Raw genomic sequence first — 22,181 nt, 5'->3', positions numbered from 1 at the left:
GCTGAATTTAAAGTCACCTAAAATTCAGAAAAGGCTCTGCCGCTCGGTGCTTTCCAGAATCAAGGAGGTGTTGACCGTTATATTTTCCGTTTCAGGCAACTGAAATATAAATCGATCCAAACAAGACAGGAATTGTCATAATTTCAGTTAGTTCTGACGGTTGTAACGAACTCTTTTTGGATCAGTTTTCTTTGTGTCTACAGTTAAATTGCATTAAGCGCAGATATAACTTCAGCATAATTAGCTGCGTTATAAAATAGTACATTGGAACATGCAATGAACGCAGAAATAGCTATGTTGGAAGTTTAGTTGAGTTGTGGGTGAACTACCACAAGTAGCTCTAGCTCCCCTCCTGCTGGTAGCATATATACACTACACACACTAAAGCTGCACACATTTTTGCACTTGCATCTTGCATTTCAGAAAGAACATTGATTTTGTTCAGAATTTATGCTGTGGAAGCAGGCAGTTTTTCCTTATAAAGAAGGCAGAATCTCCCAGAAAACAAAACTGAAAGTTTAAACGAGTTCTGATTGCTGAAATAGTTGTGTCATACATGGGCGTAAGTGCTTGACTCACATTCAGTTTCTGTCACTTCCACCACCACCCCATTAAATCAAAAGTGAAGCATCTCTCTCCTTACTCATTCTCTCTGTCGTTTGCACTGGGCCAATGGCACGTACAGTACTTTGACTCTCATTAGCTGCTTTGCCCTAGTTTGCTCTCTCTGAAGTTTCTCTTCCCTAGCTCATTTAGCCCTTCCATCTCCTCTCCATTTCAGTTTTCTTCATTTTTTTTTTATCTCTTTTCTTTAGACCCTTTCTCATTCTTTAGCTCAAAGGTGATTAGGAGCTGAGCTGGTAATGGGACTTGGAGGTGCTGATAAGTCTGTTAACTTTAATTAAAGACATTTACGGGGATGTAAAGACATTTAGCCAGAAGCTGAAGACCATTTCCGATTACATCTCTAAATCCTTTTTCTCATGTTCTCACTCTCTTTCTCTCTCTTTTTACAAGCATATTCCTACACTCTTGGCTAATATGCCGCTCTGTTCAGTTTTATGACTGGCCAACATTTTCAACGCTTTGCAGTTCAGAAATTATCATATTTGGTGTTATTATACTATGTTCCTTGTTATAGCCAGAAGCAGGACATGTGACTGCAGATAAAAACACAGACTTATCTCATTATGATATAGCATACTGTAGCTGCATATAAATGAGTGTTTTCTGATATCAGCCTCCATATTTGTATTGTTGCTTCCGTTTCTTTGTATGTGTGTTGACATTTGTTGTGTTTATCAGCTTCTGTCACATGTTGTTCTCAGCTCACAGAGTCGGGCCATTTTCCTGTCTTGTGCCTCTGGTCAAATGCAAGAAAAGAAGACGTACTCTTACACGTTAGATAGCTAACTATTAATATGTTGTTTTCTAGCAGCACCATGGGGAACTATTTTCATGCTTTCATACTTCTTTGTTCAGGTTCATGTTTTATCATCTCTCCTCTCATGGCAGGTATGAAAATCTTTCTAAACAAAGTTTAAAGCTTGTTACAAAATATTATTATTATTAGAATTATTAGAATATTACTATTACCTATTTATTTGTAAAGTATATATATATATATATATATATATATATATATATATATATATATATATATATATATATATATATATATATATTATATGATATTATATATTATCATATAGCTGTAAATGATAACAGCCATGAATAGAATATTTCTTCCCTTTAGGTTGCCTGAAATTAAGTTAAACCTGAAATGTTGTATTGAAATACAATACAATATGATAGTACAATACAAATATATGTGTGTGTGTGTGTGTTGTGTAGTTGTGGGTGTGTGTGTGTGTGTGTGTGTGTGTGTGTGTGTGTGTGTGTGTGTGTGTGTGTGTGTGTGTGTGTTTTCCTTCAGTAGAACACAAATGAAGATTTTGAACTCCAACCGTTGCTTGTATAATGCATGTCAATGGGACATTTTCATTTTTGGGTGAACTATCCCTTCAAGTAAAAAAAAATTCTCATTAATGTACACACAGCACCCCATGTTGACATTTTTGCCGATTTACTAAAAAAAGAAAAACTGACATATCACATTGGCCTTATTATTCACCCCCTTTGCTGTGACACTCATATATTTATTTATCCATTTCTTCTGATCATCCTTGAGATAGTTCTGCACCTTCGTTTGAGTCCAGCTGTGTTAGATTATACTGATTAGACTTGATTAGAAAGCCACACACCTGTCTATATAAGACCTTACAGCTCACAGTGCATGTCAGCAAATGAAAATCATGAGGTCAAAGGAATTGCCTGAAAAGATCAGAGACAGAATTGTGGCACGGCACAGATCTGGCCAAGGTTGCACGTTTGGGACGACCAGAATCCTTCCTAGAGCTGACCATCTGGCCAAACTGAGCTATCGGGGGAGAAGAGCCTTGGTGAGAGAGGTAAAGAAGAACCCAAAGATCACTGTGGCTGAGCTCCAGAGATGCAGTCGGGAGATGGGAGAAAGTTCAACCAGCACTGCAGCCCTCCACCAGTCAGGGCTTAATGGCAGAGTGGCAGAAGCCTCTCCTCAGTGCAAGACAGATGAAAGCCTGAATGGAGTTTTCTAAAAAAAAAAAAAAAAAAAAACACCTGAAGGACTCCAAGATGGTGAGAAATAAGATTCTCTGGTCTGATAAGACCAAGATTTTTGGCCTTAAGTCTAAACGGTATGTGTGGAGAAATCCAGGCACTGCTCATCACCTGTCCAATACAGTCCCAGCAGTGAAGCATGGTGGTGGCAGCATTATGCTGTGGGGGTGTTTTGAAGCTACAGGGACAGGACATTGCAATCGAAGTACAGGAATATACTGGTGCTCAAGACCTTAGCCTGGGTTAAAGACAATCATGCCACCTTGACAATGCTAAGACAATGCTAAGCACACAGCTAAAATAATGAAGGAGTGGCTTCACAACAACTCTGTGACTGTTCTTGAATGGCCCAGCCAGAGCCCTGATCTAAACCCAATTGAGCATCTCTGGGGAGACCTGAAAATGGCTGTCCACCAACGTTTACCATACAACCTGACAGAACTGGAGAGGATCTGCAAGGAGGAATGGCAGAGGATCCCCAAATCCAGGTGTGTGTTGCATCTTTCTCAAAAAGACTCTTTACAGAAAAAGAGGCTGTATTAGATCAAAAGGGCGCCTCAACTAAATACTGAGCAAAGGATCTGAGTACTTAAGATCAAGTGATATTTCAGTTCTTCTTTTTTTAATAAATCAGCAAAAATGTCAACAATTCTGTGTTTTTCTGTCAATATGGGGTGCTGAGTTTACATTAATGATAAAAAATAAATGATTTTAGCAAATGGCTGCAATATAACAAAGAGTTAAACATGTGAAGTGTGTGTGTATATATAAAGGGTTCAACAGTAAAATCTGAGAACAATATTGATTCTCTCTCTAATACAAATCTAATATTTTATCTAATATATTATTGTAGATCATGTTTGCTCTTTTTAAAGTTGGAATATTTATTCACTTTAAGTAGCCTGAAATTAAATTAAAGTTAAACCTGAAAAGTTTTGGTATAGCTAATTTAACATGGGACTAGAAGGAAGATATCTCTGTTATCTACATGAACCACAGAGGCACTAAATTGCATTGGGCTTATATTCATGGTCTGATTAACTAAAGCTTATACACTGTAAAAAAAAAAAAAAAAAAAACACATTTTTAACTTTTGCAGTACAATCGACTTGGATGTTTAAGTTATTTAACTGAGTTAAACTGACTTTAAAAAATGAGTTACAGCGTGTATAACTAATAAAAAAAGTTTAACATTTCGTAACTTATTTTGATGATTTAAAACAATGTAAAAACCTATGTTGTCATAACTTATTGAACATATAATTTTTTACAGTGTACTGCACTTAGGGTTGGGAATCGAAAATGTATTCCAATTTTGGAATTGGATACTTTATTATAAAATTTAAATTTTGATTCCTCTTATGGATTCCTTTGTGTGCATTTTAAACTATTCAAGCGTTTTCTGGGCTGCATATACATCCAAAATGTGCGCAGAAAGCCGCCTCTCATGTAGTGTGCGAGATACTTAAGCACTTTAATGGACAGATGCACACAAAAAAAATCGCCAAAATATCCTTATAAACACAGTCAGTTATGTCTTAAAGGGGGGGTGAAACACTCAGTTTCAGTCAGTGTCATGTCAATCTTGAGTACCTATAGAGTAGCATTGCATCCTGCATATCTCCGAAAAGTCTTTATTTTTTTAAAATAATTATATAAGAAAGATGCGCTGTTCCGAGTCTTTCCGAAAAAAGCCGAGCGGGTGGGGGCGTAACGTGTGGGCGAAGCTAAAGAATGACGAGTGCGCGCTGCTGTTATTGTGTTGAGTGCGTCGTAAAGCTGTGTCATCCCTAACAGCGGGAAAAAACTTTATTCAAAATAAAAAAATGGCTTTTAATCAGATACAGCCATACATCTATGATCCGGAATCAGACCCAGAGGCTGAAGTTGAATAGGAGCAGCAGCAAAAACGACTAGAGCAGGACGTCTCTATGTGGTACAAGTTATACACTAACTATATAATATGCTGAGCGACTTGTGTTATTTACATATTTATACTTGAATTATATCGTCGTATTTTTTGTCTTTGAAGGTGTACATGTGGGAAGTCCAGTTGTGCACGTGTGTGTGTTTACGCGTGGTTTGTGTAGACAATTGTAGTAAGCGGACTGGTTTTGCACGGCAGGCTAAGTTAGTGTTTACATAGAAAGACATGGAATTGTAGGCTAGCGCATTTGAATGAAGAAGCGCGCTTATTTAGTTCAACATATTTCCCCACTCTTTGTGTATTGTTGTTTGGAGTGCTTTTACAATACACAAACATAAAGTTACACATATAGTGGCCAGCTAAACAAATGTACACGCACTACACATCGCATGCTCCATTGATCAATTAACTATACGTGATCATGTTTGGGCTACTTGATGAGCATAGGCAAAAACACAGACATTTGAAGCAGTCTTACTCACCGCCTGCGGTTCTAACGTTGGGACCTTTATCGTTGGGGCTGCTCCATCCTTTAGCATTAGGCGATCGGAAAATCCGGCGTCGAACTGGGCCTTGTTTATGAAACAGTCGGCACCGAAATGCAGTGAACAGACATAAACCTTTGCGCAACTCAGTTGCTGATCCGGAAAAGCAAATTCCATCCACTGTTGCCTTAACGCGGGGTTTTTTGGCAATCTGTACAGGACTGTCTTGGTCTGGCAACCAAAAACGCACTTTTTTGGTGACATTGTTAATTTCTTGAAGTCACATCACCTGTGCAGCACAGCCTATGAGCCAGCGCTTTGATGGGCGTAGCCTGTTGCTTTCGCACTCTCCCTCTCTCTCTCACGCTCTTCCGGTAGAATTGTCCGTACAAGGAAATTCAGACCTATTAACGTCAAGTGGACCCATGATCGAAAAAAACTTGCCGAAACTTATGACTAACCGGAAGTAGTATTTTTGACAAAGAAATACTCCCATCAAACGTCCAACTTAACTTTTGAAACTTTGTCTATGTTTAGTATGGGATTCCAAGTCTTTAACCGTGTAAAAAGATCAGTATGCATGAAACAGCATTTCACCCCCCCGTGCAGCTAATATTCCTAATATGTATGCTGCCGTCTCTATAACGTTAATCAGACAACAAAAGACAAAGTGAAAATTCACTCGCTGTTCTTGACTGAATAACTTTTGTAACTATATTTGTAACGTATATTTTATTTATAAAGTGCGCAGTGTTTTACACTATTTTTTACATTTGACATTATTTTACATTACAGTTTCTGTGAATACCTGAACCTCTTAAATCACTGTTAATTTCAATCGTATATCTGTTGTGTCCTGCTGCATTTATTTGTGTGCATGCTAATTTGTTTATTTGTTCCTTTTTTAATTAATGAGTGTTTACTTAATTTATATTAGTTAGGCTAGTTGTCAAAATCGTTCAAATTCAAACGATACCCCACCCTAACCGCACTACAGGGGTTTTCAAACTGGGAGCCTGCAATGGGATTCAAGGGGCTCCACAGAAAATCTGAGGGGGAATGGATTTCATAAAAATGTATGTAAATACTAACAGTAGTCATTTTTCAGTACAGCTTGAAATGTAATGTCTTAAATGAATGAGATGAAACTGTTTTTTTTCTATATGATGTTTTAAATGTCATGCGTTTTAGTAAAAGTGTGTGACTTCTTATGTTTAAAAAATATGGTCTATAGGTAATGCATGGACTGATGTGGTCATGGTACGTGAGGACACATCTGTCACCCTATCCTGCTTTGATTCGCCACCCACATCTTCTGTACTGGTTACCTGGAAAATTATGTCAGCGAGCAAGGATCGCTGGTCATTTTTGTTATCAGCCAACTACATCGATGGACAAACAGATGGACGCACTAGCGGAGATCTTGCAGGCAAAACTTTTAAGATCACTGCAGATGCCTCTCTCGTCTTCAGGGCTACAGCACATGCTCAAGGATCCTACTCCTGCGTGATAAAACAGGGTGACAAGAAGCTACGGGAGAGGATCATTCTACTCGCTCTGATTAAATGTAGACTACACAACCCCACCATGCACACCACACTCTTTATGTCTCAATGTGTCTGATATCTCCAGGCATTCTCTCCCTCTCTCTTTTGCAGTAACTGTCACTCCCACGCCCCCTGTCACAGTGGACAGTACTCTGAGACTGAAAGCTCAGGTGTCTCCCTCTTCCGTGGCTGCCTGGGGTACGTGGGTGTCTTCCTCAGGTGAAGAGCTATACACTGAAATCTCCCATGACAAGGGCAGTCTGCTCAGCAAGCTGCCTCGCATCACCAAGAAAGACAACGGCGTCTACACCTGCAGAATCCGTGTCCATGGTAACAATGGCACATCTGTCTCGGAGCACAGGGTGAATGTGACAGTGAACGGTGAGATTTGGAGATATTTTGTGAGAGCTCGGTGAGATAATTTGCTCACTAGTCAATGTTATCCACACGACTGATGGGGTAGAAGGTTCCGTTTTTTTTCTAGAACACTGAAAAAAGCTGAAAGTTCAATAAACCATTCTCTTATGAAAGAAAAAAAGAACAGATATTTTTTCCAGAAGTAGAAGACACTTCATATTACATACACTCTCAGAAAAGAAGGTACTAATGCTGTCACTGCATGAGGTGCTACACTTTAGGTATTAATATATACATTTTGCACTCTTTAATAGTAAAATTGTACCTTTTGAAAAGGTACCACCCCACTGACAGCTTTTGTACCGTTTTTTCTGAGAGCGTATGAGATGAAAATGCTGGAAATTAAGATTTGAATGCTTTCAAAGTTTACCCTCAGAATTTTTGAGGTCTCAATAGTATTGCGTTTTCCTGCCAAAAAACCCAACTAGCAAAATGTTAGTTTTCTCTCAATACTTTCGTGAGCATAGCACATAAAATCATTGCAATATAATTTTCTCCCATCTCATATTTTTTCCCACCATCATGCCCTCTTATGGCTCCATATAGGGGGCAACAGTCTCCAGTCAGTCTGATTTTTAAAAATAAATTATAAATGTTTAAAGAATGAAAGAAATTTTGAGTAATTAAGAATTACGTTAAAGGTGCTAAAGAATGAAAAATTGAATTAACCTTGCCATAGTGAAATAATAAGAGTTCAGTACATGGACATCACATACTGTGAGTCTCAAACATCATTGCCTCCTACTTCATATGTAAATCTTGTGAATCCAAAAAAAAAAACCACGGAAAAAAAGTGCTTCTCAACATAAACCCAACAGTGAGGCAAACGTTGGGGATCATATGTACGCCCCAACATTTGCATCTGTCCAAACATGTTCATTGTCAGGCGGAAATGACAGAGCGAATCATCAAAACAAGCTGCTCGCATGGACACACTTCATGTTCCAGGCTGTTCAGGAGACTTTTCTACCCTTCCCACATATAAAACATGTCATGGTTGATGTTTATAATCTGATACCACAACAATTTAGTTCAAGATCGTTCGTTTGTTCGGCCCATTTCAAACAAGCTTCGCTCAGCATCTTAAACTGAAGAAAGGGGCAATTACAACTATACTCCTGCAAGCAGTAAGAAGCGATTTTATCCACTTACTGACTGTTTAAACATTTTCTGATTAAATTGAAATAAAATTGTTTCTTAGAGAGACAGCATTGTCTAGATAACGCAAAATGTTTACAGTAACAACAGGAAACTCTAAGTACCCTACAAAACTAAATAGTGTGTCTAATGACAAAGGGTAATATTATTTTGTATTACAAAAAACAACCGTAAGTTAGATACTTTGCTTAGATCGTTCACTCGATCCTTCTAGCAAACCTTTTCCACCAAGTTAAAACGACAGTCATTTGACGAGGCTATTCATTTAGTAAAAATATAAGTTATATACTGGTATTTATATTTTTGAGAACTGAAGTATGGTGTTTCCTATGATGTTTTTGCCTATTTGTATTTCAGATTAGGCTACATCACAGTCACTGCGTAACGTTAGCCTACATTGTGACTAATGTTATATAAACATGCAATATTGTTGACAAAAAAAGGCAAGTCTAAAATGTAGGCTGAATGACACACTTTAAGCAGAACATCTCAAATGGAGATTGATAAAATGCAGCTTACTTGTTTATTGGTGTTTTCAGATCATCCGCGCGGAAGAGAGAGCGCGCGTGCATATGGTTGCCAGATTAGACCTGTTTAGGTAAAACACCGGATAGAATACGTTTTTTTTTCACAGAGAAGCTCTGTTTGGGGGATTTAACTACTGAAATCTGGCAACCGCACGACCGCGAGCTCTTTCTCCTGCACGGATGATCTGAAAACACCAATGAACAAGTAAGCTGCATTTTATCAATCTCCATTTGTGATGTTTTGCTTAAAGCGTCATTCAGTCGGTCTGTGTTCTGTCAGGACGGTCAGGACTCGCGAGCTGAACAGCTGAACTTGAGCTGCTAAAATAAGCCAATCAGAGCAGAGCTCAACATTAATATTCATGACCCTTCCAAATATGGCAAAACAGAGCATTACAGGACAATTTCTAGGGTTGTAAATGGACCTGTAAAACTATATTTGGACAATTTTTGCCCTTACATAAGCCACATACCCTCTATATAGATATCAGAGAACAATTTAACATATTGTTTTATGTTAAAAGAAAAAAAAAATTAAACAAAAGAATTTAATCATTGAAAGATTTTCTAAACAGGTATGTGGTAATATGTGAATATGATTAATACATTTATTATGTGGTAAAAGATACTTTACCCATGATGCTGTACAGAAAATTTCACCAATTCTACCAATCAGAGAGTCGTGGGGAGCATTTCCCCAAAATTACTCAGCTTCTCAGTTTTGAGTACCCATTTGAATCCTTCACTCAACTGATTTAAAGCACTGATTCATTCAGAAATGAAACAAGTGTCAGGTTGCTTCGGAATACAAATTCATAATATTCATAAAATTGAAGCCATCCAAGGAATTGTTGGCCAGAGGCTTTAGACTACAGCCAGCAGAGGGAGCCATTTCCGCTTGTTTTCAACTTGCACGGGAGATCACACTCACAGCACTCAGCTGCAGCCTCAGGAATTCATGTTTAAACAGTGCGGCCAGCAGAGCAAAGTAAGTCTTTCAACTTCTCAAACTAATTCCTATGAAAGTTAAGCTTTCAAAGGCATGAACTGAAAACGCGCCAGACTGAACATGCGCTGTGAATCTATGCCGCAAGTGCCGTAGCATTTACCTCAGCTCTCATCTCGAGCTCATCCATGACTGTTAATGTGACTCCTGCAGCATTTTGGGCTGTGAGACTCCCTCAGTGGCTAAATCACATATTGAACAGACGCGTTCTGTTTTTAATTGTAGTGTCTGTTTTCTTACTAAACTGATTTTATGAAAATGAACGCGGTCGCGGTGGGAAAGTGATCAGTGATTCAGTAATCTAGTAGGTGGCTGCGAAGCATTCTGGGAATTGCTGTCTTTCATCCCCATGAGACAAAAATACGTTTTCTGTCTTTTCTCAGTCTAGAAAAGACTGTGAATATTCACATTTCGACTACATTAATGACCCAGTTTAAATACAGATTCATCACCAGCGCTGTACTCTTTTAAGCGACATAATTGATGCTGAGGTGCATAACAATGACTAATGTAGTAAATCTGAATTGCGCATATACCACAAAAATGTATACTGTATATCAAATGTATTTTTAATGGTCCAAAAATAATTATTTTAGCAGAGAGTATGCTATTTCAGGACCCATCGTTATAAGTAATTGAATCATAACCAGTTAGCTACTGTTGCTTGCAGAAGCAATGTTTGATTCTACTTTGACTTTTGTTTGAAACGGTTTTTACTGCTGAAACAAAAGTAGACAGTGCTGCTAATATTGTGTTAAAAATGTGGATTATTTAATGCAAGCAATGTTACAGATCTGAGACATTCACACAAAAGCAGGGAATATCTCAACCTCATTATAAACAATGTCTCTCTCTCTCTCTCTCTCTCTCTCTCTCTCTCTCTCTCTCTCTCTCTCTCTCTCTCTCTCTCTCTCTCTCTCTCTCTGTCCAACCTTTTCTTTTTCTCTTTCAGGAAGAGCTGTGTTTTCTTTCATAAATGTGACACATGGTAATAGGCTCTTTTGTTACTGAAATACTATTGTGAATAAAATGGGACCTTCCTTGAGTGCCAGCCTACTCTATAGCCAAACCTAAACATTCTCCTTCAGGCTCTTTTAACTAACTTAAAGGTGAATTGTTTTCCGTTAACCTCAACATGCTTTAATTATTGATTGATTGTACAACAATTTAATCAGCTATTTTGGTTTGTTCTTCCCAAATGTTGTGTCAGCACACGGTTAATCTGGGTTATTAAATCTGAGAGGAGAATGTTTCTGAAAAGCTTTCGCTGAGCTTAATAACATAATCCCCATTTTCATGCCTGTCTCGTTTCTGATATCTCCCCATATGACTTTGCTCTGGGACTCTTAATGTTCTATTCGCTTGACTGTGTCAAGAACAAAGAGGCTAAAGTGACTCGCAGCACAGTGGACAGGATCAGTCCAAATTGACAATATTGTTCTTGTATCACACAGTTCTTGTCGCTCAGTTTGTCACTCAGTTGGCTTCTTCAGTTTCTTTTTGTACTCTTTTGCCTTGCGCTTTTTATTTCAAGCTTTTTCTTGTGTTGATAAAGTCTCTTCCCCTGCTTCACTTTGTAATCTCTCCTACCCTGTGTCCTCCACAGGAGAGCCAAGGTCTATTGCAGCCCTCGCTTATTCACTGGTCACTCTAACCTGTCCTCCTATCCTTGGTGACTATGCGCTGCTCTACTGGCAGTGTCCTGATTCAAAAAAAATGGAGCTCATATTCCAGTTTGACCGCTGGAGGAGAATCACCAACCAGACCAAAGCCTACCTCTATTTGAGAGATCCCGCCTCTCTGGCTGCTGCTGGGAACTTTTCGTTTCTGTTAAGCCCAGCTCTGAAGGATGGAGGATATTACAAATGCAAGGTCTTCCTGGATGACAAGGCTTTCAGCCAAGACAACAGACTGAGTGTTTTACATGGTAATATTTTTTGTGTACATCAAGACTTTTTGACATGACATTTAGTGTGTAAATGAATAGCAGTTTCTCACATTGTCTGTCTGATATTTTATTTCCATTTCATTTAAAGGTCCCGTTCTTTGCATGTGTTTTGATTATGTTTACAGTGTGCAATGTAACATGAGTTTATGTTTCGCGTGTAAAAAAACACTGTATTTTTCACACAATTGACTTATCTGTACAGCGCTGTTTTCTCTGTCCTAAAAACGGCCTGATGATTTCCTTGTTCTATGAAGTCCCTCCTTTAGAAACACGTAACGAGTTCTGATTGGGCCAGCGCTTCCCGTGTTGTGATTGGACAGCAGCTTGGCGCACTTTGCCCGGAAAGGTCCCACCTCTTACCATAACGGGGAGATGCAAGCGCTGAATGCGCGCTCTTCTCCACGTGGGAGAGCAACAAAATCACGCCCCCTATTTCGCGTGTTCTTGTGGGCGGAGGGTTAGTCAACAAACGGTTCTAGTGATGTCATTACATCCCTGCCCTTCCTGCTGTAGTCCAAACCGGCCGTTCGCTGTAGGCTTTGAAAGGGAACTTCTGTTAAAGGGGGGGTGAAACACTCAGTTTCAGTCAATCTCATGTCAATCTTGAGTACCTATAGAGTAGTATTGCATCCTTCATATCTCCGAAAAGTCTTAGTTTTATTATATTTGTAAAAGAAACATAGGCTGTACCGAGTCTTTCCGGAAAAAAACGAGCGCCTGGAGGCGTATCGTGTGGGCGGAGCTAAAGAATGACGAATGCGCAAAGCGGTGACGTCCTCAAGCGTGGAGAAACCCTTTGCTATCGATCTCAGCTAATAGATATGATCCAGAATCTAATTCGGAGGCTGAAATAGAAACAGCAACAGCAGGACGTCCGTCTCTGTGGTATGTACTGTATTGGCCTGTCAACATTTGTCTTTACTCTCAGTTTATGAGGACATGATTCGGTTTATGGACTATTGTATGCGACCAAACCTTAGTAGCAAGCAAAACGGTTTTGCACGTCAGACTAGTGTAACGTTATAACGTTATATAGAACAGCAATGAAGTCCATTTGAATGACGAAGCACGCGATCGTGTCGTTTACTGATGTTTACATAAGCGACGATAAGCAACAGCACAGACATTTGAAGGAGTTTTACTCACCGGCTGCTTCTAAAGCAGGACCGAACCTTTATCGCTGGGACGGCTCCGTCAAAAACACACTTCTTGGAGTGTGGAGATTCACTTTGCGATGCGACTGAAGCATTTCTGCGTGTGCTGAAGCGATGAAGTCGCTTAATGTCAAAGTGGAGGAATGAAGTGGAGCGCGGCGCGGACTATAACCGACGTTAGTGTTCACGGACAACTGGATCTGCAGTACGGCCGTGCATTTCCTCTCTCGCTCTAGTCACGCGCGCGCACCCAACCGGGAGAAGAGCCCGTACGGCCCATACAAGGACCTTCCGTTCTATTAACGTCAAGTAGACCCATACTCTAAAAAAACTTGTTTCTCTCCGAAACTTGTGAGAAACCGTAAGGAGTATTTTTGACACAGAAATACTCCATCAAACGTCCAACATTAGTTTTTGAAACTTTGTCTATGTTTTGGATGGGAATCCAAGTCTTTAACATTGTAAAAAGCTCAGTATGCATGAAACAGCATTTCACCCCCCCTTTAAATAAAATATCTCGCTTGGCATTGAACTTTGAGCTTTATAATTTTACAGGTATTATTTATGCTCTAACAGCAACATTACACACTAACTAAAGTTTAAAAGATGGAATCGCGAAGAACGGGACCTTTAATTAATTTATTACACAGGAAAGTTAAAAAAGTAACATTTAAGGTACAATTTAATGTACAATTTAATGGGCCTGATTCGGTTTCCAGCAGGTTCCTGTTCTACAGAACATAAAACATAAAATACAATTTACAACACAGAATAATAATAATACAGGTAACAGTGTGTGAGATATTTAATGATATAAAGGAATACTTTTTACATACACATTTAACTTAAATTATTAAATTATTAATAAATTGAAAAAAGTCTATCATTTTAATATAGGCAATTACACAAACTGAAAAGACACAGAACAATGAGCTGAATTAAAGGCTTAAATACAAAGGGATCAATAAGGTCTTAGCTCTTCTTTTTCGCATCTTCCTCTTTATGATGCGCCAAATGTTTTCTATGGATAAAATATCTGGACTGCAGCTGGCCATTTCAGTACCCGGATCCTTCTTCTATGCAGCCAGGATCATGTGGGAAAATATAAGGTCTTCTCTGAAAGAGACGATGTCTAGATGGGAGAATATATTGTTCTAGAACTATATTGTTCTAGAATGTATTGTTCTAGAACTATTGTTCTAGACTTAGAACTTAGAATATACCTTTCAGCATTGATGGTGCCTTTCCAGCTGTGTAAGCTGCCCATGACACGCACACTCATGCAACGCCATACCATCTGAGATGCAGGCTTCTGAACTGAACACTGATAACAACTTGGGTTGTCCTTGTCCTCTTTAATCCAGATGACATGGCATCTCAGTTTTACCAAAAGAACTTCAAATTTTGATTCGTCTAAGCACAGAACAGTTTTCCACTTTGCCACGGTCCATTTTATGACATGGCTCAGAGAAAACACCTGCGCTTCTGGATCATGTTTAGATATGGCTTATTTTTTGACCTATAGAGTTTTAGTCGTCAACGGCTAATGGCACGGTGGATTGTGTTCAACGACAATGTTTTCTGAAAGTTTTCCTGAGCCCATGTTGTGATTTCCATTACAGTAGCATTCCTGTATGTAATGCAGTGCCGTCTAAAGGCCCGAAAATCACGGCATCCAGTATTGTTTTACGGCCTTGACCCTTACGCAGAGATTGTTCCAGATTCTCTGAATCGTTGGATGATATTAAGTATAATGTCAACTTTAAACAAGTTTTGTCTGAGAAACTCCTTTTTGATATTGCTCCACTATTAAACAGAATGTTTCACACACCTGAACAGAATGTCAAATCGAAATAGTTACTATGACAACTAAAAAGGAGCGGGAGCATGGGAAATTGGGTCAAACTCAATAGGCAGAAAATAAACATAATGAATGCTAAACATAAACACAAAACCGTGATAAAAGTTATTTGTACTATTTTTTTAAATGTAACCTATGCAACTTAGTTAATCCATTAGTAAATTCCATCAAAATGAATCAAATAATCTTTACGTATTTTAATTTAAAAGGATTAAGGATTGTTCAGTTGTTTAATATTGTTGTTATTTCGTTGAGTCGGTGAGTTATTCAGAATCTTGGTAAACAAATCATTCATCAACTGATTCATTAAAAACACTGAAAAATGTAATAGAATGTTAAAAACCTTAGAAATAAGTTTTCACTTGTTGTGTTTATGATTAACTCATCATCAGTGAATGCACATCAGCACACTCATTTACTGATTCTTAATGTTGCATGTTCTTGCATCAGTGGGCTTGGATTCATTTTATAATTGCACAAGCTGTTATATCGATCACAGTAGTTCATAATGCAAGAGTCAATCCGTCAGTGTCTTGACTTTCATCTTTCGCTCCCTTTCTTAATCCGATCTCCCTCTATGCTACTTTAATCTCCTTTTCCCCTTACGTCCTCCCTGCTCTCCTATACTCACTCAACTCTTTTACTTTGGTCTCTTCTTTCTATATATATCCCTCTCTCTAACGCAATGTTTTTTAGTAGGCCTCATTACAGATCTCATTATGTGTAATTACACCTGCCTGTTGCCGCTGACAACTCTGTGGGTTGTGGCATTACCGTTGGAGCTCAATTAGCTCAGGATTGATGCTGCTTTGTGTTTGAGGAGACACTGTACATCAGTCACAGTCAATCACAGCTGACCGGCTACACTCGGCTGTCTAATGAATATATATCATTTTAACCCTTCACTGCCCATCCTCTGTGTTTATTTCTCCTCTCTCATCATCTGACTGTCTGTTTCACCCTCAGGAAATGCCAAGCCATCCCACAACGCTCTGGATCTGAGTTGTATGTACACAGAGCGATCTCAGGTCAAATCTGTAAGCTGGTCATATGTTCAGGATCCCAGTCGCTCTTTGCAGTTTGCTGCTGTTTTGGGCCGGATCACAACCTCTGTAGCGCTACCTTTGACCCCTGAGACGGCTGGACGTTATGCCTGCACTCTGTATCTGAAAAATGGAAACTCAGTGCAATATGTGTACAACGTCACAATGGCCAATATAGGTGAGAGAAAGATGTGTATGCATTTATCTCTCTCTCTCTCTCTCTCTCTCTCTCTCTCTCTCTCTCTCTCTCTCTCTCTCTCTCTCTCTCTCTCTCTCTCTCTCTCTCTCTGTCTGGCACTTTGCTTCTTCAAGGTGTCAACAGTCACATTTAAAAAGCCTGCAGGTGAATATTTATTCCATGGAGTTATTTTTGTTGCTTGTTATAGGGCTTCTGTGTTTCATCGAATTTTCATAATGAATGAATAACAGGAACATTAGTTTGTGGAATTATGTAAGTCACGGGAGAGGTCGCATACCATAATGCAGCACAATCAAGTCCCTTGACCAATCAATTTCATGAAACCCAACTCCATCATAATGGATTATTTCAAACATGAGTAGTGAATCTCTGGAGCAGCAGGGTGCAGAAAATAGATCTTCTGCAGTTCTGCTATTGAGAAGAGATCTTTGCCGCAGGCATAATTTACTCAAAAATGAGAATTCTGTCATCATTTACTCATCAACATGTTATTCCAAAACCAAAATTTCATATTTCAATGGAACATAAAACGAGAATTTTTATTTTTTTATCACTATTGTCCTTGGAGGGTGAACCAACTCCAGGTTAAGGCTAGATGAGCTTTCTGCTTAAAAACACATTTAAATATGTCATGAAATTGAAGAAAATTTGTTTAGTAACTGAAACACATAAAAAATGTGATAAATTATTAAAATAGCACAATTTGGCATGTTTCACTGCATCATCACAAATAAAACACGCACAATTACCTAATATGCTAACAAAATATTCTAATAATATTTCAATAAAGGTTGTCGATTCTCAAAAATGTTCATTGTATTAACTATAATTTTAAATTCAATGAAGTCAAAATTTTAAGGCAGTGTATAGTTATGTGTCACCTATCAACAACCTACACATCCCAGCATAAACGCTCTTGATAAATTATTTGTTATTAAAATGGCTCCGTTCTCAAACCACAGCTAGTTGAAACCAAAAGACAGCATAAAAACTCAGTTCGAATTATGAATAACCATTGCCTTCCCTAGCAATCTTCAAATTAATATATATATATATATATATATAGCCACCTTAGAAAGCATGCAAACAGTTTTATAATAATATTTTTTATAATAATTTCTCATAGCTGCAAAACATGCTGAAAATTGAAATCTTAGACGCTCTCAAGAAGCGCGCAGACACCAAATCTGTTTTCGCCAATATGCATACAATATGCACACTGAATAATGCAGTGAAATGTTTGTCAATAATATGAAATATTTAATCCTGGAAAGGACAAAACAAATGATAATGCATGAACCCCTAAAAGGTTATATTTAGAACATTTTTCCTGGTTACAAAGAACCCTAAAGGATTCTCTTGATTGAACCCTTAAAAGGGTTCTATATAGAACCTTTTAGGGGTTCAAAATACGTGGCGCCGATAGAACCTTTAACGGTTGTTTTAAGGTTCTATATAGAACCTTTTTTACTAAGAGTGTGCTATTATTAAAGAGAAAACTGATCCTAGACCAGAAGCTATGGGCAGCTTTTCCCTTTAAGTGCAACCGGAAACAGCAGCAGCCAGTGGTTTGTAGCAACAGTCAGTGAGAAAATTCCATGCTAATCTCGAGTCCGTGGCCAGGGGTTCCATTCAGACTTCAAAAAACAACGCAATTGTCACCTGTACTTCTCGACCCGCAGCCACTAGCACACCTCTTGAGGCCAAGGGATTGAAGTTTACACGCACAGCTCTTACTGGCCTACATCTGTTACGCTCATCCCCCTAAACCTGACTCCCACAAGCGCAATGGTCAAACACATCCGTCCAACGCATGTTTAAATAAAACAAAGAAAAAGCATTGCAGTGGAATGACGCATAACACAGGGTAGTTGAACGAAAAAAGGGACTCTTTTTGAACGCCCCTAAAAGTGGTCCATGAAAGTCTTCTGAAGTCAAGAACAAGAAATTGAATCCTGTTCACAAAACCATTTTGAATTATTTATCCATGAATTAGACATCCCTGCTTCTGTCATGAGGTGTGTTCTGTTCTTAATATCAAGTTTCGACTCAAGTTTCTTCTGTGTGTGATGACATTGCAGGAGGTTCTGAATGAACGTATTTTGCCAAAATAAAGTAAACCTCAACAGATTTCCTGTGCTCAGGGAACAGAAAGCAGTGAACACTGCATGGGCCCTATAAATTGGAGTGCAACTATGAACTCGCCAAAGAGAGTGAGAGCAGATCAGATAACAACTTATGCCTGGGTCAGACTACCTGATATCATCCTGATTTTGGCACAAAATCACAGTGATACATTTTATCTTGTATAGACAAGCGGCGTTGCAACTGCGACACTTCACGATGGCTCTGTCCCAAATGGCACACTTCATACATTTGCTGCTTGCATGTATCTGTTAATTCTATGAGACTGTAGGAGTAGGGTGTCCCATTTGTCATTTTGTTTTCAGAAGGGTGCTCCTCCTCGAATACCCCCTTTGTACCCCCTGTACCCAATATACACCATCGATGTGCACTTTTGCCGAGATCACACTAGTGACACCCCAGTCAAAGTGGTGTTACGTCAAGAAAGTGCGGACTTCGCAATAGGGTGGCATTTGGGACAGGACCGATGTCGAGGAGGGAAAAAAAATCTGGCTAACGATAGAGGCACTTCAGCAGTACAATTAGGACTAAGCCAATACAAGCATTTTGTTTACGCTCTAGTTTCCAGAAGTTAGTCGCTAGTTCCATCTTCATCTAGCCTGACAAGCCAGACCCACATCAAGATGTTTGGTCTGGAAACTCACCATAGACAGGGCTCAATCCGAGGGACGGGATAAACGGTTGTCTTTCAAACTCCCTCTGCACGCGATAGGATAGCGCTACTACCACCAACCAGAGCAAACAGAGCAAACAGGTGAAACAGAGCTTGTTGATAGATTAAACATTCGCCGTATCCAGTCGGCAAAACTTTGAACACATCTTCCCTTTTTAAGAATGACTTCAGAGCCGTTCTTTGTTCTTTTCTCAGAGAAAAGTTTAACTCCAAGTCTTCCAGAGTCACAATCAAAGCTGATTTGAAAGGCCGCCGTTTGCCAGCTTCTGCACGCAAACACAACTCGGCCGTCGTCATTATGGCCCCGCCCACAAACTCTATACACGATGTGATTGGCTGGCAAGAGTTAGGTGAATACAGCTCAGAAGGGTATTGAGAGTTGCTAGACGACACTCGCGGGCAGATTAGATTTGCTGCCGCTAGGGTGCGTCTAGATTTCTAGGCTAGTCTTCACCATGACATTACGAACATCTTTATGACGGTGTCATGCCAAATCCTGTGAAATTGTGTCTGCCTAGGACCCCAGAAAGATTCTATTGGCTAAAAGAACTTTTCATGGGTGATCTGTTCAGAGCCTGATTACAATTCTTACAAATTCACGTTTTGATTTTTGTCATTTAAATTATGTTAAAATAGTCTTTAATGTCTTGCAAATCATGTTTCATATACTAGTAGTAGATCAATTAAGCTATAAGTTATGAAATCAAGCATATCTTGTTCTTAATGTCTTTTTTAGTTAGCATACGTTCTAGCAAACTATACAGCATAGCATATTAGCTTAGTTTATACACCATGTTTAGGCTTACCCTAAACAGCTTTTGATCAAGCATTTAAAACAGCTACCGTTGGGTCCTAAGCAGACACGATTTCACAGGGGGACAGGGTTCGTCATGACAATGACAAACAAAGATTGGTCAGGAAGCAACATGTAGTCTTCTTGCCCATGACACAGTAAGAATTTAGGAGTCAAAATCGCATAATCTGACACAGTGACAAAAATATTGTTTAGTCTGAACCCAGCATAAAATAATGATAAATAATTCATTTCTAGGTGAACTATTAATTTAAACATGGTTCAGATTAAAAATAAATAAATAATTAACTAAACTAAAGATTTATAAATACATATTTTTTTTGACATTATTATTTAATATTTCGAAGAGTTCAAGTTATGATTAGAGAGTATTTCAACCACAGCAGCATCATCAGATATAGCATGCAAATACCAGGCAGACTCAGATAAGAACAATGTTCTCTGTTTTCATGAATGACGTCACCTCACCATATGCAAAAACATTAAGTCAAAACCATATTTTGTTCATTTCTCTTCCTCATCCTCCATATCTCTGCATCTTTCTGGCGCATATTCTGGGATATTTAAATGCTCATTAGGCCTAACGTTACATCATGTATGCAGTTGGTAGGCTATCGCATCCTTTCGCTCTGTGTTTGTCTCTAAAGTTGCATGCACTGTCCTAGTGTGGACCCTTCATATCTAGAACCATCCATCCAATCTTAAAAAGTTAATTTTTTAAAATAATTGAATCATTTCTAACCATATCTGTCTACTCACATTTACGCTCTTGTTGAGCAGATCCAACAGTTTCTCCAGGCCCTACACTGCCACCTGCAGGTTAGTGTTGCTACTCATACACACACACACACACACACACACACACACTTCTGCACACCAATGGGTAACCTAACTTAACTTCTTTTTCTGTCTTTTTCACAGTCCCTCCAGCAGAAGATGTTTCAGCATACTCTTATGTTTCTTCCTTCTCATTGCTCTTATTTCTAATACCCATGATTGCCGTAGCTGTTGGGGTGTTGCTATGGAGACAGGGCTATTGCGTCACCCACCGAAGTAAGGCCCCGCATTTGTCTTTTCCCCCCTGAGTCTGTCCATCAAAGATCTGAAAGCTGTCAGTTCACCCTGGCAGAGGATGATGGACAGAGCAAACCACAACGGATTTGGTGTGATGTGATGTGAAACCCCTGTGTGTCTGTGTTCATTCCTGTAGGTGTCGAGCAATCGCTGTCTCACCACTCCGGAGAGGTGGAGAACGTCTATGAAAATCCTGACGATCTAAGACAGGTGATTGAAATGCGCAGCACCTCCTTCTCTCCATCTACTTTGCTGTTTCTCCTTCGCCCCCCTGCTGTATTATTAAATCTATTTTTACTACCCCCTCTTTCTTTCATTCTCTCTCTCTCTCTCTCTCTCTCTCTCTCTCTCTCTCTCTCTCTCTCTCTCTCTCTCAATGTATATCTATCTGTGCTCTATTATTAAATCTATTTCTTCCTTCCTCTTTCTCTCCCTCTCTTCTCCCAGCAGACACCTCCCCAAGGCGCAGTCTACATGGTGAGTTATTATAGTCCTTCTCAGAGCAATGAGTAATTGTGTGTGTGTGTGTGTGTGTGTGTGTTCCTAAAAAACAGGTCCCAACATTTTACAATCTGTTTGACTGTGTGTGTGTGTGTGTGTGTGTGTGTGTGTGTGTGTGTGTGTGTGTGTGTGTGTGGCTCAGATAAACTAAGTTATAGGGACAGAATGTGCCCACTCCCCACAAAGATGGCAATATCCAAAATCCTTGTCCTTGAGGGGACATTTTGGTTCCCATGAGGAAAACAGCTTATAAATCATACTAAGTGTTTTTTTTTTAAATGTAAAGATGCTGAAATTTTTCTGTGATGGTAAGTGTGTTAAAAGATACAGATTGTACAGTATAAAAAAACATTACGTCTATGGAAAGTCCCCATAAAACATAAAAACACGACTTGTGAGGGAGTGTGTTTTCCCTCCCAGTTCTGTCACGCCTGCATTAGTGATATTAGCGGATGGACCAAATCGAACCTCTGCCAAACTATAAATCTGAGATGTCTCCGCCCTTCTCATCCTTGTCCCTCTTTCTCTCTCTCTCTCTCTCTCTCTCTCTCTCTCTCTCTCTCTCTCTCTCTCTCTCTCTCTCTCTCTCTCTCTCTCTCTCTCTCTCTCTCTCTCTCTCTCTCTAGGATCTTAAGCCAACGGGTGAAATGGATGTATATAAAGAGTTAGATAGGTGAGACACATGATTATTTCCTAGTCATACGGAGGACACAGTGCATGCGTATCATTGTTCATATGCTCTCTGTGCATTAATCATCAAGCTAATGTTTTCTCTGTGTGTGTGTGTGTGTGTTTTCTCATTTCAGAGACAACTAGTGCTGTGGTTGAGTTTATTAAGCATATATATGGATGTTGAAAGGAAACGACTGTCTGAAATAAATTGTACATACATAAATCTGTAAGATGGTGTATATGTGATTTGTGTATTAATTTACGACAGAAAACTCTTCTTGTTATTACTATAAAATTATGCTTCTTCAAAAAGTGTCAGAAGTTTTTAGAAACGTTCTTTCATATGGTCTTCTCAATAAGAAAAAAATC

The 22,181-nt window shown here is 39.0% G+C and overlaps 1 protein-coding gene across 2 annotated transcripts; it reads left to right on the top strand.

Moving 5' to 3' along the window:
• Nucleotides 1–1,350: 1,350 nt before the first annotated feature.
• g6fl (g6f-like) lies at nucleotides 1,351–22,042 on the top strand. 2 transcript variants are annotated; one of them, XM_067448863.1, is made up of 12 exons: nucleotides 1,351–1,515; nucleotides 6,308–6,640; nucleotides 6,732–7,001; nucleotides 10,681–10,716; nucleotides 11,335–11,655; nucleotides 15,658–15,912; nucleotides 20,346–20,384; nucleotides 20,487–20,618; nucleotides 20,776–20,849; nucleotides 21,090–21,116; nucleotides 21,767–21,813; nucleotides 21,947–22,042. In XM_067448863.1, the coding sequence occupies exons 1-12, from the start codon at nucleotides 1,422–1,424 to the stop codon at nucleotides 21,954–21,956; spliced, it is 1,638 nt and encodes a 545-aa protein (XP_067304964.1). In that variant the 5' UTR covers nucleotides 1,351–1,421; the 3' UTR covers nucleotides 21,957–22,042. The 2 variants fall into 2 exon arrangements, with proteins under 2 accessions (XP_067304964.1, XP_067304963.1); XM_067448862.1 differs by having other exon boundaries at nucleotides 21,087–21,116.
• Nucleotides 22,043–22,181: the final 139 nt, after the last annotated feature.

This window comes from Pseudorasbora parva, chromosome 7 (assembly GCF_024679245.1).
Source record: "Pseudorasbora parva isolate DD20220531a chromosome 7, ASM2467924v1, whole genome shotgun sequence".
Lineage (NCBI taxonomy): Eukaryota > Metazoa > Chordata > Actinopteri > Cypriniformes > Gobionidae > Pseudorasbora > Pseudorasbora parva.
This window is presented reverse-complemented; position numbering and strand designations above follow the sequence as displayed.

Excerpts from the sequence above, each read along its gene's own strand:
- g6fl (XM_067448862.1), top strand. The coding sequence starts at position 1,422 with ATGTTGTTTTCTAGCAGCACCATGGGGAACTATTTTCATGCTTTCATA. Across the intron at positions 1,516-6,307 it reads CATCTCTCCTCTCATGGCAG|GTAATGCATGGACTGATGTG; the intron begins GTATGAAAATCT and ends TATGGTCTATAG. Across the intron at positions 20,850-21,086 it reads ATCCTGACGATCTAAGACAG|CAGACACCTCCCCAAGGCGC; the intron begins GTGATTGAAATG and ends CTCTTCTCCCAG.